This window comes from Podarcis bocagei (assembly GCF_964188305.1).
Source record: "Podarcis bocagei genome assembly, chromosome: 7".
Classification (NCBI taxonomy): domain Eukaryota; kingdom Metazoa; phylum Chordata; class Lepidosauria; order Squamata; family Lacertidae; genus Podarcis; species Podarcis bocagei.
This window is the reverse complement of record NC_138132.1, coordinates 26453056-26472000: the sequence shown is the minus strand read 5'-3', so window position 1 is coordinate 26472000 and position 18945 is coordinate 26453056. Positions and strand designations below refer to the sequence as shown.

At 47.7% G+C, this 18945-nt stretch overlaps 1 protein-coding gene and 1 long non-coding RNA gene across 2 annotated transcripts in view; both read left to right on the top strand.

Annotated features, from left to right (window-relative positions):
- Positions 1–3899: 3899 nt before the first annotated feature.
- Positions 3900–18945, top strand: part of AHDC1 (AT-hook DNA binding motif containing 1) — a 204807-nt gene continuing 189761 nt past the window's right edge. Inside the window, exon 1 of the mRNA XM_081201858.1 lies at positions 3900–5373. Coding sequence (XP_081057984.1) covers positions 5214–5373 — 160 coding nt within the window. The 5' untranslated portion in view covers positions 3900–5213. The remainder of the gene's footprint in view (positions 5374–18945) is intronic.
- LOC308591359 lies at positions 5826–10798 on the top strand. The gene is made up of 2 exons (XR_014010139.1): positions 5826–5915; positions 8580–10798. It is a non-coding gene; the product is annotated as an uncharacterized lncRNA (long non-coding RNA).

The window sequence follows — 18945 nt, the reverse complement described above, 5'->3', positions numbered from 1 at the left end:
TCCCCTTGTTCCTGATGTAAATCTTCACTCATCCCTTCTTCCCTGACTGGGGGCGGGGGACGATGACTCCATTTTGTGGTTTGCCTCAGGTGCCAAAATGTCTCAGGCCAGCCCTAATTCCACCACCACTCCAAGTCTGAGCTTGCTGACAAACATCCAAACAAATATCCTCCAAATGTGATTCCTTCCCCTCATTACAGTATACCCCATTTATGGGTGTCATTCTGTTTAGGAATTATAATTAGGGATATGTTAACATTTTGGATTAACAAACAGATTTTTAACGCAATATTTTTAAATTTATCAACGAAAGGTGAGATTAAATTTTTGCTAAACTATGCTGCAAAATCCAATTTCAATAGTGAAATGTAAACATTTTATCAAATTTCTTCATGCCGGGAATTAGGTGTCCTTTAACAAGTACCTATAACAGCTGAGGAAAGATCAGAATTACTGTACAAGAAAAGCAAATTTTAAAAATATATTTTAAAAGCAACATACTTTGTGGGGAAAAACATGAGAAAGCAGACAGCACCATAAAATGAATATAGTTTAGTTTTAAATGTAAGCATGAATAATAATAATAAAAGATTTAAAAGTATGGGAATTATTTTATTTTTTTAAAAGTTCTTCTCTTCCAGGAGAATACATTCCATTTGTGCTTTCCCTTGTTTTCTGTCTACTAAACATCAGTTCAGTTTTGTTTTGTTTGGCAGGGTTAAACTCACCCCAAAAGATTGCTTTATACCTCTGCAAGCCTGCTACCTCTCCTCCCATGTGGGTGGTGCCATTTTGGCTACATTAGCAATGGCACACATAGTCTGAACATTGGAAATGGAGGAGATGATAGGGTTACAACTGCATAGCCATTACTAGGCATATTTTACTCAGTATCTCAGAGGGCCACTAGATGAGTCTTAAAAATCAGATTACCTCAGAAGCTACCAACTCCCCAAACCAGATTACCTCAGAAACTGGGTTTTACTCAGTGTCTCAGGGGGCCATTCGATGAGACCTAAGACCAGATGACCTCAGAAACCACCGGCTCCCAAACCCAGTGCCAACCGAGCCATAAATATTGACCCTGGAGGGCCTACTCCCTGTCATGCTTTATTCACTGTCTCAGGAGGCTGCTAGATTAAATTTAAATCAGATTACCTCAGAAGCCATCAGCTCCCAAAACCAGATTACCTCAGAAACTGGGTTTTACTCAGTGTCTCGGGGGCCACTGGATGAGATATAGATTAGGACCAGATTACAGCCACCTCCCAGACCCAGAGCCAACCAAGCCATAAAGACAGGCAATGGAGGGCCTGATCCCTGTCCCAACTACACATGAAACCAAACAGGTGGGTACAAAGGACAGGGGCTTCTCTGTGGTGGCACCAAGACTCCAGAACTTCCTCCTAATGGTGATCCACCGGGCTCCCTTTCTGCCTGTCTTAATCTGGGTGTTTATAGTAAAGACTAAAAAAGAAAAGAAAAAAAGAAGACAGTTGGCATTTAATGCATGCCTTAATTTTAAATCTGCTATCTGCTAGAGCTCTTGCTGTTGTCTTCTTGGTACTGTTTTTTAAACCGCTGCTGTTCTGACTGTTTTGTTGTTTATAATGGGTTAACCAGTGTTTTGATGTTGTATTTTTTTCTATTTTGATGGTAGTTTTATTATTTATTTGTTTTATTTTTAGAAGCTGCTGGGAAGGCACCACCCTTTAACTCCTAAGCTCCACCCCTTGGCAGTTTGAGCTTCAGGAGAACCGACATTCCCAAGCTGAGGGTAAGGAGCTGAAGAGTTTGGGCAACAACAAAACTCCGCTGAACCGCTAGAACGCCTGTGTCCTTTACAATGTCATGGGAGGAACTGCTTTAGAGTGACGGGAGCATTCAAGTAAGATAAAAAAATCCATTAAGTTCACTTGAGGGGCAGCAAGGGGAGAGGGGTCCAATTACAGCAGTGGGGGGAGGGGCCGTAGTCCAGGGGTGGGCAACCCTTTTGGCCCAGTGGGCCAGATCTTTATGCCTCCATCCTGTAGACCAACTTTGGCAGGTGGGCGGGACCTGTCAAACATCTTCTATCATAATGACATCAGGTGACTGACAGATGGGTGGTGCCACCTACCTGCTAAAGATGGCATGCAGGTGTGAGGGGAGGGGAGACAGGAAGCTGGATTTAACTCCCTGTACATGAGCTGATGAGGGACGCAGATGGCACTATGGGTTAAACCACAGAGCCTAGGACTTGCCGATCAGAAAGTCGGTGGTTCGAATCCCCGCGACGGGGTGAGCTCCCGTTGCTCAGTCCCAGCTCCTGCCAACCTAGCAGTTTGAAAGCATGCCAGTGCAAGTAGATAAATAGGTACCGCTCCGGTGGGAAGGTAAACGGCGTTTCCGTGCACTGCTCTGGTTTGCCAGAAGTGGCTTAGTCATGCTGGTCACATGACCCGGAAGCTCCCTCGGCCAATAAAGCGAGATGAGCGCAGCAACCCCAGAGTTGGCCACGACTGGACCTAATGGTCAGGGGTCCCTTTACCTTTACCTTACATGAGGTGATGTGTGGGAATTTCATTCCTGCTTTCTTCAGGAAGCAGCTGCTCAAGCATTCGAGTCACAGAGTGTCAGGTATGGGGCAGGTGGGTGTGGTGTTGGAGAAATTGCCTTCCTGTAGAGTGGGCCATGGTGGGCCAAATTTGACCCATGGGCTGGAGTTTCTCCCTCCCTGCTGTGGCTCTCCAGATGTTATTGGGCTCCAACTCCTGTCAGCCCCAACCAGCAGGGCCAAGGGTCATGTTTGAGGGTTTCAGGCTTCCCATCTCTGAGTTTAGAGTGAAGTGCAAGGGTTAGTCAGAGTAGGAAAGAATTGGCAATTAATGAACAAACCGCCAGCAAAATATTCCAGTCCTTCCATCCTGCCTCCTTTCTCCCCAGTCACTGGCAGTGACAATGCCTCACTGGGCTGGCTTGGTTTTTCTTCCCCTCCCCTTTTCCATTCTGGTGTCTTGTGGGGATGCCTGCTGCTCCTTCTTCTGTCCCTGGGAACGCTTTAAAATAGTTTCTCAGTGTAAAACAGGAAATGGCCTATCTCTAGACAATGAAACGGTATGCCTCTGTTCTCGCTTCCCAGTTTGGAGGTCCCACCACAGGTTCTCCCCACCACCACCCAAAACAAAGCTTTTTTCACACCTCAGTGTTTTCTGAGCAACAATGAAAGTACCTCCTGTGTGGATGCTCCTTTGTTAAATAAAGACTCCACACTCAGGAGACCGTGCTTGCTCTGAATATATATACAGTTCAGGCAGGTCCACCAACCTCAGTCAGGTGTCAACCAGCCCCACCTGCCAGCCTTCTTACATGCAAGCAGTGGCACCGCCTGTCACCTTTTTCTGCCTTAGTCTCAATGTTGCCGCCCTTGTCCAGCTCAGGCAGGGAGAAGGATACTCTGGCTCCATCTACTGTGGGTCACCTGCCTTCTGCCCCACCAGTCCTCCTGGGCAGCAGACACCACGGAATATATGGGGCAAAGTTATATACACACACACACACACACACAAAAAAGTGCAAGAAAAGGTGTATGTATACATATGCACACACATTTTCTTTTGTTCTGCTATCGGCTGCCTCTGGTCCAAGGAGGTTTGCAGTTTGGGGAAACGCAGCAAAACACGCTTCGTCTAAGTTGACAGGAGGGTGGGCGTGCACACCGCCGTCAGAGGAACCCTCCTACCCCCACAATGCCAGCGTGGAGCGCTCCCTGCCCCAGAGCCAAGGCGAGAGAGCTGTATATGGGCTTGAGGCACACGAGTCCCAATTCCCACCATTAGAGGGCACTGGTGACACATAAACAGTAACAAGTTCGTTAATCACAGGGGTGTTTTTATTTATTTATTTTCTTTATTAAAAACAATACTGTATATCCCTGAGCCCATCAAACATTCCCTGCAAAGTATGGTTTGTATACCTGTACTATGAATGGGCATATTGTGCATGGATAAAAATACTATACAGAATGTCCAAACTTTCCTTAAGTCAGGCACCACGGTAAGGGAGGGGGAATGAAGTTGCAGCTGATCTTTCTTTCTTTCTTTTTTTGCGGGGAGGGGAGCGGTTTGAGTCGTGCCGGGTGCAATGGAAACGGGGATTTTTGGTTTCAATTTTTCTAAATCTACCTCGAATCATGCCTGGATCCAGGGGCAGCGCTGGCGTCACGCCCCGCCAAGTGTTCCATTCCACCCACACGCACAGGCCCCTGTTGAGGATCCCGCAGCCGCTTTGCAATTCGCGGCTCGTAACCTTCCCCCACCCCGCTACTCGCCAGCCCTCCCTTCTCCCGCATCATCGCGGCTGCATGCAAGCTGGAAACGGCGGGGGCCGCGAGAACCCGCAACGTGGGAGAAGGGATCCGAAGCAAAGCCGCCACGCTTTGCGCAGCCCACCAGCGTCCATCCCGCCCCTTTAAAGTCGTCGTTGTCTTCTGCTGCTGCTGCTGCTACCACCACCTTCCCTCCCTCACCCTCCCCTTTCTAGCGGAAAGAACTACACCCCCCAGGATGCTTTGCGGGTCTCTCCCTGGGGTTCCGGATGCTGCTCCTGCCGCTGACAAGCGAAGGTAAGCAGAGAGCTTCGGAGGCAGCCAAGGCAGCGACAGCAGCTCTTAAGGAGCTCGAGCCGAGGGGAGCCTCAGCCAGCTTTTTTTCCTTCCCTCCCCCTTTCTGCGAGCAAAAGCAAAGCAGCAAAGCGGCAGGAGAGGAGGCGAGAGAAAAGGAGGAGGCGGCGAGCAGGGAGGGAAATCGCCACCAGCACCAGCTGAGCAGCAGCAGCAAAAGAGAGAGAGAGAGAGCGAAAAAGAGGGAGAAACAGTCAAGGGTCTGGTTTGTCTTCGTTTCCTTCGCCCCCCCTCCCCCCCAGGAGCAGTAAAGAGAGAAGGGGGTGGAGAGAGTAGGGAGGGGAAAAAAGAGAAAAAGACACAGGGAGCTCGAGAGAGAGCGAGCGCAAATTCTCCCAGCCTTGCATATTTTCCTTCCTACCCCTCCTCCTGGCTTTTTCTTTTGTGTGGCGTGTTTGAAAGGAAGGGAAGGAGGCAAAAGAGACGGAGGAAGAAAGAACGAAAGAAAGAAAGGAGGAGAGCGAGCGAGAGTGGGGAGGGGGGAAAGGAGGAGGCGTCGTAGAGTCATGTCCAGCAGAGTTGCGTGAGGATAATGTGATCGGCCAAAGAGGCGATGAATATGCTGTCGCTGAAGGTTGGCAGTGGCGCCGAAGGGTCGGGCAGTCTCCCCGGCAGCGCGGAGCCCTCTCCTCTGGAGGAAAAAAGTCTCTCCCGAAAGGCAGCCGCCGCCGCCGCCGCCGAAGGGATCGGATCCCCACAGCAGCAGCAGGCTGGTGAGTTAACTCGGGCGATGCGCCCTGTTCTCTCTCCCCCGCGCTCTCTCTCGTCCAGCCCTTGCCCACCACCACAGAGCCCTTGCTCCAGAAGGAATAGATCTCCAACCCTCCCTCTTATTTTAAAATTTATGTGTTTGTTTCTGGCGACCCCCACTCCCAAACCCGCTGCCCGCCCCCTGCTCCTCCAGCGCAGGATGCTTGATGGCTACCGAATTTCCTTTCCCACCCTAGTTCTGATTTTTATATATATATAAAAAAACAAACCCCATGGCTTTGGCTGGGGAGGGGGGGGGAGAGGAACACCCCCAGTCCACCCACGGCTCCACGGCGTGTATGTGGGCGCAGCAAAGTATCAATGGGGTTGGAAAGAGGGATGGGGGGGAGGCGGCGGCGGCGGAGGGAAGCAAGAAATGAATGATTTGATTTTTTTTAAATAAAAAAGCCAACTAGTGTGTAGTCCGTATGAAGCAGCCTTTTGTCTCAACCAGTGTGAGCAAAACCTTGGCAGTTGGAGCAAGACACTTGAAGCGCAAAAAAAGGTTGTTTCTTTTTATTTCCTGCCTTCGATCCCTCCCTCTTTCTCCTTTCCTAAGCGATTCCTCTTCAGTTGTTCTCTTTCTCTCCCCCCCCCCCCATGCAATGTGCTGATCATCAGCCGCCACTTTCTCCCCCCCCCCCGCCGCTCTTTAAATTGCTCCCGAAATCGCTTTAGGTGTAAACATTAATCTGGCTTCGCACATGCAGATGGGGGTGGGGGTTGCGCGACGCAAAAAGCAAAGGAGGGTTTGCATTTGAGAAGGCTCGGAGTAAGCGGATCTGTTTACTGGCGCGCGGGGGGGGGCACTGGAAGAGACTAGAGGGAGGCGGTGGGTGAGGAGGGGAGGAGGAGGAGATGCTTTGAGAAAGGAAGGAGTTGTGCGGGGGGGGGGGAGTGGAAGCTCTCGAAGGCAAACAATCCCTTATTATTTCAGCATGTGGGGACTGGCGGGGAGGCGCAACTGGGGACGGAAGCGCCCTGCGGAACCTCCCTGGGAAAAAAAGGGTGAAGTTGCGTCCTCTCTCCTCTGTAGAGTTTGTTTTCTCTCTCTCGTGCGCTCCCCCCGCCCCGCGGCACCCCTCTCCAAGATCACCGTGGCTGTAGTTTGCGAAGGGACCCATCGATCGCAAGAAGGGAGGGGGGCGGAAGAGGTGAAGGGTCACGGCGGTGGCGGAGGAAGATCCTGCAAAACAGGTCCTCCTCAGTAGCGTGGGGCTTGTTGGCAAGCTGTGGGAGTGGGTGGGGGTGCGGGCGAGAACCGGACCTGTAGCGCAGTTGCCTCGGACACGCAAACAAATTGGTGGTGCGGAGAATGTAATTCTTTCAGTAGGCAGAATAAAGCACTTGGGGATAACCCTTTTCTTTCCTCCATACAAGCGCGCGGGGGGTGGGGTGGAGTGGGGTGTTGAGTGACAGCTGCCAAGCAGGGTTCTGTCCACTAGAAGGCAGGTGGTTTCTAGCTTAAATCAAATGAAGGAAGGCACCGAAGTTCCTGACTGATTCCCTTTAAAGCTCTAATGTGCCACCTGAGTATGTGTGAGAGGGAGAAGTGGTGCAACCCCGAACATATTTTTATTTTTACTCGGAAGTTAGTTCTCTCACGTTCAGCGGGTCTTACTTGCAGGTAAGCATGCATAGAATTGCAGCCTGAGTCTATAATTTTGTGCAGAGCCTTCTTAATTACTTTGCTTCCTGCCAAAATGGGGCAAGGCATCTGAAGCGTGGTGTGGTGTCTGTTTATTGATCACCTCGTTTATCCTGCCCTTCCTTGGAAGAGCTCTAGGCAGCTTACACTGGTGTGTGTGTTGTTGCACAGATGAATTTCCTGTTGCGGGGGGGGGGGAGCCCCAAGGCTTTCCAGTCTCTCTCTTAAAGAATGTCATTTACTTTTCTTAAATTTGGTATTTTGAGCACTAAAGTTCTATGCATGTGGACTCAGGAGAACTTACTCTCAAGTAAATGTACATAGGACTGTAGCCTTTACAACCATCTTCTTGGTGCTTGTGTCTAACCCTATGGGGAAATCTTAGTCTGATGTGTGGGGCTTGTAAACATCCTGGGAGAGAATTGAGTCCGCCTTCTTTCGGGGGGGGGGGTGGATTCTCCTCCTGCTGCCTTTAGATATTCTACTTTGTCTCGCAGAGCAAGCTAAATCAAAACGCTTGGGCCCATGCAGGAATAAATTAGCTGCAACAATTTGGCTGATGAGGTGCACTGGGTGATAGTTGAATTAAGCCTTTGAGGTTTTAGTTGTCAAGGTCTGTTGACATAGCTTTGCATGGAGAAAGTTTCACTAACAAGGGAGACCTGTGTCTGAACACTTCTCAATTGCCCTAAGACTTGACATGTCTGTTCTCTCACCCCCAGCTGGACTGAGTTCAGTGGTATGTGATGAGAGAGTGCCGGTCATGGTGGAAGCGGGAGGGTCCTGAAGCTGGATTCTCAGGTTCTTTACAAGGGTGTAAAGCAAATCCACAGCCACTCTGTTTGGAGGTTGATGTACATGTGGAGTTGCTTTTAATGAGCTCCTAGGTGTCTCCTTACTGTTTATGCCAAGAAACATCCCACTGGGGAGGGGCCCTCACTCTGCTGGTAGAGCACATGCCTTGCATGCAGAAGGTCCTCGGCAGTTCCTGTTACAAGGATCTTGCATCTCTGGGTGGCAAAAGACCTCTGTGCGAGACCAGCGCTCACTGTGGTGTAAGATGTTGCTAGGATAGATAGGCTAGTGGTCTGGATCTGTGGGAAACAGCTTTCTATGCTCACTGCAACATAGGAAGCTGCCTTCTACTGTGTCAGGCTGCTGGTCTACCTAGCTCAGTATCGTCTGCCCTGACTGGCAGCTGCTCTCCAGGGTTTAAGGCAGATGTCGCTCCTGGCCCTACCTAGAGGTACGGGGGAATTGAACTTTCTGCATGCAAAGTGGATGCCGTGCTGCTCAGCTACGATCCACTGGCCTGCATGGGACGGTGTGCCACAAATTCAAGCTTTACTCAGTTGCACCTCTGTGTCCCAAATGAGCCCAAACACACTGATTGTGTGTGTGTTTCTGCTTGTGACTGTATTTAGGCCAGTTTTGCCCTGAGAAAGAGTCAAAACCTGCTCTTGCCGTATATTTTTTTCAGTTAAGTGACACCGCCTTTCTCTCTCTCTTTCTCTTTAACAGTGGTGTACCTGAGGACAGGACTATGGACGTCCTAGGGCTGCGTGCCAGAGATATAGATTGCAACTGGAAGCCTGAAAAGGCTTGCTGAAGGGGGACTAGTTTGTGCCTTGGGCAGAGGCAAGGGCATAATGGAACATTTTGGAACAGGAGCTGGGCAGAGACAAGGAGGTGGAAGTATGTGGAAAGTTATGGGTGGCCTAGAGGGGGCTGGCTGTCTGGCTGGCGTCCTTGCCCTAGCTGCCTCAGAGAGAGGCTTCAGGGACCTGGGGGTGGTCTATTTCTGCTGAGATCCTGAAGAAAGATCTGGGAGAATGGTAAGCATCTATAAATAGAGTGTGTCAGCCGAGTGGAAACGGAGCCTCTAAAGCGCTAGAGAGAGGGAGACAGAGAAAGAGACCAGTGTCTTGATAAACAGGTTTGTGTTGTAGGGAGGACTGTGTTTGTAATGAGATCCGGGACTGAGGAATGGGGGCCTGGGAATAGGGGTGATGGTGGGGAAGCTACTTCCTGTTTGGTTGGGGTGTGTACGTCAAGGCCTTGTCCGAAGGCATAATTCTAGCTGTGTGGAATAATGTCCAGGTCATATTGCCCTGGGTGCATGCTCTGGCAAGAATGTGAGGGGGATGAAGAGTGCTGAGTGGTTTGGGAATCTCAGTCTAAAAACACCTCTGGCCTGTATTCCAGCTTCTGATGAATGAGTCCTCTGGGCAACAGGCCTTCCTATGGAACTTTTAGCTGAAGTGCTGAAGCAGCCTTCCCGCTCAACCTGGTTCCCTCCAGATGTTTATTTGGGACTAAAACTCCCATCAACCCTAGCCAGCGTGATCAGTGGATTATGGGAGTTGTAGTCCCAACAAACCACCTGGAAGCTACCAGGTTGGGGGCGGTTGCTTAATATTAGAATGGGTCTCCGTTTTGTAGGAGCCTTCTATGTGGTCACCTGTTGGTTGGTCGGTGCCATGAACTTCACAGGATACCATGGTTCTCTCAGCCAGGATAGAACTATCTTACCTATTAAAACAAATCCCAAGGAGTTGTTGAGCAGAGATGTTTCAAGCTGCTTCAGGGCCAATTCATCAATTCAAATAGCAAGGGGAACTAACAGTATGGGAACCTCTTGTCATTGGAAATAAGGATAAATAAAGGTGGGTTTGTTTGTTTATTTTAAAAAAAGTTGCACTGATGTGGTAGAAGAGTGAGAGCAGGGCCAGAGCAGCTTGAGTCAGTGCACACTAATAAACCAGAGGCAGAATTTGCAGGAAAGTTCCCTATAATTTTGGCAAGCTTGTGCAGGAGACCTACCTTGTAGACCATGCCAACCATGGAGGTAGGCCTGTTTGTCTGTCACCCTTAATAGTGCTCCCAACTCACTGCTTGTAGCTTCTGTCCGACCTTGTTTTATGGCAGGAATTCATTTGGGTGATATGTGAGGAAGAGGAGTATGTTTACTTTCCAGACTGAGAATGTCCCTATCATGGAGATTAGGAATTCTGGTGGTGGTTAACAAGTAAGATTATTCTAAAGCAACCTTCCCCAAACCTGGTTTCCTCTAGGTGTTGCTGGACCACGACTCCCATCATCCCTGACCATATGGTTTGGAGATAATAGGAGCTGGAGTCCAACTATATCTGAAGGGCACCAGGGTTGGGGTGCCTGGTTCTTGCACTGGTGGTTGTGGATGAGTGGTGGGTAGCGTAGCCCTGCTCAGTTAGTGCCTTGCTAAAGTGAATGTGCTCTGCCAACCATGCATGCCACCCTGCTGGGCATCCATATCCTGTGTTGTTATTTTGCCATCTGCCCAGAGATATGGGAATGTCAAAGCACCTGACAAGTCTGACTGGTGGGTTATAAGTTGTGTAGGCCAAGAGAAGAGAGAGACTCCGCTAGATATTCTGCACATCCTTGGAAATTGCAAAGTTCCTCATTTGATGATTCCACCCTCCTTTCTTTGGAGCAACAGATAACAGAGGGAAGGAGGAGGACTGTTGCTGTTTTCACGTTTGACATGTGTGGTTTTTTCCTTCTAGGAGAAAGGGGTTAAATTTAGTCAGTTTGGATAATCTGCATCCATGGACTTGCAAGTTCCTCATCATGCATGTTGCCAGTCCTGGCGAAGGGGGATGCTCTTGATAGTCTAATTTGCTTTATGCTTTTGAAGCAACTAATCAACCTCTGTCATTCAAACATGACCTTAAAAAATAAAATAGTATAGTAATATTCTGAATAGTCAAAAGACTTGTGATGTAAGTATTCTTGATATTGGGAAGGGTTGTAGCTCTGTGGTAGAGCATCTGCTTTGCATGCAGGAGAACCCTAGTTCAATCACTGGCATCTCCCAGTGGGACCAGGAGAGAACCTTGCCTGAGGATCTGGACAGCCGCTGCCAATCAGTGTAGACAATACCGCGCTAGATGGGTCCATGGTCTGACTTTGTATATGGCAGCTTCCGGTGCTCCTATCTTATCACTGTCCCCTCCAAAGTTCACAGCGGGGTTTTGTTAAGAGTTCAGCATCCACTTCAAAAAGTTAAGTCACATTTTTAAAAAAACAACAAACAACAGCAATGCAAAATCTGCCATGGTGCATGGAAACTGACAGTGTTCTTCAGGCCATTGACGTATTAGCGTTTTGTCTGCCTCGTTTGTGGTACAGCATGAATATGGTAACCATGATGCATGATTCATGCTGCATGTGTGATGGGGTTATGGGAGACAAGATTCTTGAACTTGTATGATCCTCCGAACGAATGAGTATCGCACATTGTTGGATGTGAGCATGATGTGAGCATGTGCTAGTACTTTGCACAGATCGTTGTGATGAAAAGCCCCATTGCATGGATGTAACTGCATGTTTATTCCTAGTGGTGGCATCTCCCCTACAAGAACTGTAGGCCACAAATCTGATGCATGTTTACTTGGAAGCAAATCCCATTATCTTCAGTGTGGCTTATTCACTGTAAAGGAGTTGAGGGTTATTACCCAGGTCTCTTTCCATGCCTAACCTGCAGACCTCTGTCATAAGGGGCAACCTCTTCTTGAGCTCAGTCTCTAGTGTCAAGTGCATCAAATTGTGGATTTCTCTTAGATGCATACTAGAACACAAAACTTTAATATGTGGTGCATTCTACCACAACGTATATCCAAACGTATGCCGATGTATTTGTTTATAGTTGTTTCCCTTTACAGTAAAATGCTAGTTTAAAAATATCTGTCTACTGGCATTTCTTTTGCAAATTAGCAGGCAACCAGGCTTTTGGGTGCTGCTACAGTTATAGGAACACAGGAAGCTTCTTTATATTGACTCAAACCATTGGTCATCAAGCTCAGTTTGGTCCACATGCTGGCTGGCAGTGGCTCTCCAGGATTTCAGGCAATAGTCTCCCCAGCCCTACCTGGAGATGCCAGGGATTGAACTTGGGACCTTCTGCATTCAAGCAAATTCTATGCCACTGAACAACATCCCTTCCTACTGGAGTGTTTGACTCTAGTGCCTGTTACAAAAGCATTTGTGGCTAATTCTATGCATGCCCTCTTAAAAGAATCAGCTTTGGCTTCAGCCTTGGTGCTTTGGAATTTGGTCTTTCCTGCTGTTCCACAGAGAAGGTAGTGGTCTTCTCAAGGCTAGCTAACATAGGTTGCTGCCTTTATACTGAGTCAAACAATTGGTCCAATAAGCTCACTATTTTCTATACTAACTGAGAGGATTTCAGGCAGGAGTCTCTCCCAGTCCTATTTGGAGATTCTAGGGACTGAACCTGTGATCTTCTGCATGCAAGGCAACTCTGCTGCTGAGCTATATTTCTTACCCATGATACCCATCTAGGTATCAGTCCAGGGATTGAGAGCATTGACTTGGTGCTCCCAAGATACATGCACTGCTGCAGACCCTTGCCAGGCTATGTGGCTAGCAGTAAGCAAACAGCTGGGGACCATAGCAGGGCTGGTGTCTTGGGGCAAAAAGGTACTTGCCTTTCCCTTGATGCTTTATTGGGTGATAAAGCTCCAGAGTCTAACTGGGTCTAAAGCTTGCATGCCTAGTTCTAGTATCAGTCATGCAGCATAGCATAGTATGAGTTTAGGTGGTGCTTATTTTAAGTTAGATCTGGGGTCTGTTTTGGCTTGGCTTGGATCAGGTGAAGTAGGAGTGTTTTCTCTGCAGGGACAATTCATGCTTCTATCAGCTGACCAAAACTTAAGTATCCTACATCAGGAATGAACCGGGAGGTATCATAGAATCATAGAACTGTAGAGTTGGAAAGGAACAGTTGGCTGTGACTCCTGAGCAGATGCGTCTCTGGTGCCTGTTGTATTGGAGCAGGGGTGGGGAAATTTTAGCCCTCCAGATGTTGCACTCCCAACTCCCATCAGCCTTAACTGGCATGGCCAATAGTCAGGGATGGTGGGGAATGTAGTTCAACAGCCTCCAGAGGGCCAGAGGTTCCCCATCCTTTCGTTATAGCAGGGTTTCCCAAACTTGGGTTTTCAGCTGGTTTTAGACTATAATTCCCATCATCCGTGACCACTGGTTCTGCTAGCTATGGATAATGGGAGTTGCAGTCCAAAAGCAGCTGGAGACCCAAGTTTGGGAAACTTTGTGTTAGAGGAAGGAAAGGCTAGACCTCTAATGAAATTGGTATTAAGGTGTTACCTTGGTTTTGTTAGCTTTTCTAGTTTTTTTGATCTGAATATTTTAAAGGAATAGATATCCTTTCTGGCAAGTTTTACAGCACTTGGTTCCAAAACAAAAATCCTGTCTCTAGGCATATTTCCACAAAATGTTTGTAAAGTATTAATTACTTTCGGGGTAAAATACACTAAAGCTGAACTCTGAACCCTACCTACCCAGGAATAAGCCCCACTGAATTCAGCAGGACTTACTTCTGAGTAGACATGGCTGGGATTACCTTGTAAATCTTCCAGCTCTTCTTGTATAAGAAGTTTTGGCATTTTGAAGCCCAGCCATATCTTTGTATTAGACATCCCAGGGAGCAATACTTGGGGCTGGCCTAAGATACTTTGCTGCCTAAGGCAGAGAATCAAATAGTGTCCCTCGCCCACCTGAGTCAAGGTGCATAGCATCCAAGGGCGGCCAAGTTATTTCTCACAAGGCAGAAAATACCACAAGCACCTTTCCCCCCTCCCTGCTGGTAAAAATACAAAAACAATAAATTAAGTAACCAGCAATTTGCTGTCCTTTCATTATACTCAAAATCAGCTGCCTGAGGCAGTGTCCTTATTCTGCCTAATGGTAGGATCGGCCCTGGCAATACTATGTTGTTTCTCCTTTGACATTGTGTCCATACAGTGCCATATGAACGTCAGAAGATGACACCAGCTAAGAGGTTAATAGAGCAGGATTTAGGAGTATGTTCATGTTGTTCTTCTGTTGATGTTTTTTTAAACCCAAAGTAGTTGTATCTGAATTATTTTGCCCCATAACTACTTCACTTCTGTTTCTTCCCTAAGCTGTAATTACTGTAGTAAATAATTGCTGTAATTATGAGGCCTTTAAAACAGAGCGAGCGAGCGGGGGATGGATGGATGGCGTCACTTGCTGTCTGTAGAAAATTGTGGTTACTGTCATGTACTTGTACTTGGGTGTATTTTGAGAAAAGGATGCATGGGTGTCAATCGGAGATGCTTCAGGCCTAGGTGAACCTTTCATTGTAGCCCAGAGGTAGGCAAAATAGAGATCAGGATATCCTGGTAATGATCTGGGGTAAACCGGAAATGGGCTTCCAAAGCAACCACAAGAAGACTTGTTGTATTCCTGAATTATGCTGCTAAAGCAATAAACGTCATGGGGAGGGGAAGACAAGGAGTGGATTTTGCAGGATGTAAGGGCTCTGAGCTCAGTTCCTGGGCTGAGGGTATGCATGCACAGGGGCACCCAGTTCTATAATTCTGAAACTGCGCATTGAGTTGCTTTAAGCCATTGATTTTCTCCAGACCCTGGACAGCGGACCCCATAAAAAAACAAACTAGATCCTGCAAGGCTAATGTTCATACAGCCCTGATGTAACCTGTCGTCTGCTTGAAAGGCCGCCTTTTCCGAGCTGTGCTAAAGGGGAAAGTGCACGGCTAATTCACTGTACCTGAATACAACACAGCAGGCCAGTATTATCTCCATGCGGTAGATGGGAGGAGTTACAGATAGGTAGCCGTGTTGGTCTGCCATAGTCAAAATAAAAAAATTCCTTCCAGTAGCACCTTAAAGACCAACTAAGTTAGTTCTTGGTATGAGCTTTCGTGTGCATGCACACTTCTTCAGATACCAGATGGGAGGAGGAGGTTGAGAAGCAATGACATTGGGATCTGAACTGGTGACTTTGAGATGATGAGATTTAGGAGAAGGGGCCACAGCTCAGCAGTTGAGCATCTGCAACGAATGCAGAAAGTCCCTGATTCAATCCCTGACATCTCCAGGTGGGGCTGGGAGAGAATCTGTGCCTGAAACCCCAGAGAGCTGCTGTTGGTCAGTGTAAATAATGAGTCGGATGAACCAATGATCTGACATGACCTAAGGCAGCTTCCTGTGTTCCTCTGATCTCACTATCAGCATGGAGGAACATCTCTCTTTCACTCACCCACGCTCTTCCCTACCCTGGAACTTCAGTAGAAGGCGGTGCAAACACACCTGGATGTTTTTTCCACAGCCTTAGTTAGCTGGTGCATATTTGCTCCCAAAGGTGGATAATGTGGTGGTGCTTTGGAGAGGTATGGGAGTGGACGATGAGGCGGCCCTCGCAGGAAAGGGAGTTCAGAGAGGCAGCTGGTGTTGCAGATCCAGGTGCATAGCAGAGTAGGATGGTGCTGGCTAAATGATGGCGGAGATGCCGTTTAGTGAGAATCTGCAGCTCCTGTTCCTCAAGGGAAAGGGTTGCTGGCTGTTCCCAAATGGCACCCACCAGTTGGTATGTGGGAGCTGGTGTTTGGTTACACTGCTGCTCAAAGGGGACTGTGAATGGGATCAGCAGGTGGGGTTTGAAAACACATTCAATACACAGCAAAGTTGAAATTTCGCTGGGGACTTTGCTGGTGGGGGTGGGGTGGGGCGAGCACAGCCTTTTAGCACATGTGCAGGGAACCCAGCTCCATTGGCTGAAAAGCTCAGGGACCTAGTCCACCTATGCAGTCGAATGAGGGTGTTTAATGGACTGTACTACTTCAGGCTGCAGGGGACTGGGAATATCATATTTGAGGGGTGGGAGGGAGAAATTTCTGCATGTCAAACAAAAAACTAACATCAAAGAGAGGTTCTGAGTATATTTTTTTTTAACTCTGTAATGAGATTTTCCTTGGGGTTTTCTTTAGTAACATGATCCCACACATAACAGCCTCAAATGGCACAGTTCATTATTTCACTTCAGGACTGTACTGTTTGGCTGCCTGCATATCATACATGGTTTTCCACAAAGAGTCCTGGGAACTGTAGTTTTGTTAAGGCTGCATAGAATTACAACTTTATCAGGGGTAAACTATGGTTTGCAGGACTATTGTGGGGGAAACCAGGTACATTAAGTATACGGTGGGGATGTGACCTGTGTTTATCAAGAGTTCTCTGAGATTACAAGGTAGGACATGGCAAATATGTTAAGTTTTCCTACAAGTTCTGGATATCTACATTGTATGAAAGGGGGGCGGCTCATCTGCTTTCCTCCACTGAAGCAGAAGCATAATAATAATAATTAATAATACAGCTGGGCACAAAACTCCTAGTGAAGATCCAGTCCTCTGTCCTGAGGGCACCTTCAAACTTTTTTTCCCAATTTTCGGAGGTCTGTACATTGATAGCATGGGTGAGAACGCAAATCTGTTTCTGAGAGAAGATGGGTACACTTGCATTTTGAACAACAGTTTCGCCAAGTCCCATCAGCCTCAGTCAGCATGGCCAGTGTTGGGGGATGATGGGAACTGTAGTCTGTGAGCATCTGGAGGGCATTTCGCCACCCCACGTCTACAGTGCTCAAGAACTCACTGCCCTCTTAAGTCAGACAACTCCAGCAGGAATATAATGAGAAGAGAAAGGTGTAGAGCTGAAGCAAGCACAAAGAAATTGATAGCAAACAAGAACTGCATGCTGCTTTGTTGTAGGAAGGAAGGTGTACAAGCTCTATCAGTGGATTTCACAACAGCAGCATTTGAATTTTACAATGAGTTTAGGTTGCCTCGGTAGAGAAAAGAGAAAAGAACCTGTTCTGCAACCTTGAAATCCAAGTCCTTCTCCCCTTGCACCCTGTTTGCCACCATTCAGCTTGCATTTATATTTGTCTCTCTCTTAAAAAAATAAAAATAAAATAATTTTGAGATTTTGTGTGTGGCTTCTTTTGCTTTTAGCATTCTTTTTTAGCAGAAAAGGAAAAATTGGTACAACTGTAATTACTCAATGGTGCATAAGAACATGAGAAGAGCCCTGCTGCATCAAGCCAAAGACCCATCTAGTTCAACATCCTGCTCTCACAGTGGCCAACCAGATGCCTATGGGAAGCTTGCAAGCCAGACCTGAGTGCAACAGCACTCTGCCCACCTGCAATTCCCAGCAGCTGGTGTAAGGAGGTATACTGTAGATTCCGGCGTATTAGGCGACTGGGCGTATTAGATGACCCCCCAAATTGGCAGCTGCAATTTGGGGGTTCGTCTTCTAAGCCCAGTCGCCTAATACGCTGGGCAGCTCCGCGCCGGGAGAAAGCTGCCTGGAGCAGAGCGGAGCCCGCCACCCCTGCTGCTGCTTCCGAGGGAGCAGTGGGCGGGCTCCGCGCCGGGTGGCCAACTCCCGGCGCAGAGCGGAGCCCGCCGCTGCGGCTTTGGAGCCGCTGCTGCCACAGCAACTCTTGGGTTGCGGTGCTCATCTCGCTTTACAGTAGTACCTCGGGTTATATATGCTTCAGGTTACATATGCTTCAGGTTACAGACTCCTCTAACCCAGAAATAGTACCTCGGGTTAAGAACTTTGCTTCAGGATGAGAACAGAAATTGTGCAGAGGTGGCGCGGTGGCAGTGGGAGGCCCCATTAGCTAAAGTGGTGCTTCAGGTTAAGAACAGTTTCAGGTTAAGAACGGACCTCCAGAACGAATTAAGTATGTAACCAGAGGTACCACTGTATTGACCGAGGGAGCCCCGGCGTACAGCTTCCGGGTCATGTGGCCAGCATGACTAAGCCGCTTCTGGCGAACCAGAGCAGCGCACGGAAACACCGTTTACCTTCCCACTGGAGCTGTACCTATTTATCTACTTGCACTTTGACATGCTTTCAAACTGCTAGGTTGGCAGGAGCAGGGACTGAGCAACGTTGTGAGGATTCAAACTGCCAACCTTCTGATCAGCAAGTCCTAAGTTCTGGCTTCCCCAGTACCTACATACACTAGCATAAACTGCTTAGATGTCTTTTGTTCTGGTTAGTAGTATATCAATTTTGTAAAATAAATAAATAAAAATAGTGGGCAGCATCCCTTTCTTTTTTACAAAAGCTGGGAGATACAGACTCTCTTTAAGGGGGTGTAGCTCTTTCTTTCTGACACTGTGCCCTTTTTGCAATATGTTTGTATTATTTGTTTTAAAATGTGTAAAAAACTCCTACAGAAACAACAACACAAAACAACCCACAAAAGGTGGCTTCCAGCAATATTAAAAGATATCAGAATACCTTAAATCACTCATTGCAGCAGCAGTAGTGCAGACTCAAAATAAAACAGCAGCTGATATCAATGGTCTGCAAAGGCCTGGGAAAGTACCGTATTTTTCGCTCTATAACACGCACCAGACCATAACACGCACATAGTTTTTAGAGGAGGAAAACAAGAAAAAAAATTTACTAAATGAAATAGTAGATATATGATTTTTGTGGTTCATGCTGTGGCCACAGACACGTGATCTGACAGTGAGTTTGGAGTAGCCCAATGCAAAAATCCTGAGGATCCATGTGGATCCATGCTTTGTAACCACGGAGGAGGGAAGGAAGGGGAACCATGGATCCTCTGCTCACGACTGCAGCAGATCCCCCCCCCCCGCCACCCGCAGGCATTCGCTCCATAACACGCACAGACATTTCCCCTTACTTTCTAGGAGGAAAAAAGTGAGTGTTATGGTGCAAAAAATACGGTAAGTAGGGTTCTTAGCCAGGGCTGGAAACGCATCACATTTGGTTCTTGCCTTATTTCAGAGGGGGAGGTTGTTCCATGTAGTCTGAATGTTTTTGATGTGTTAAGGGGGGTGCATTTTGGGGTGTCACAATGACCTTTAATGCTTTGTCAGATTGGGCTCTTCAATTGTTTTGCATAGCTTCATGCATTTTTGGCATCGAAACGGAATGAATTGACTTGTGATTATCTTTCCTTCCCTGTCCCCCCGCCCTTGTTACCCATGGTGGC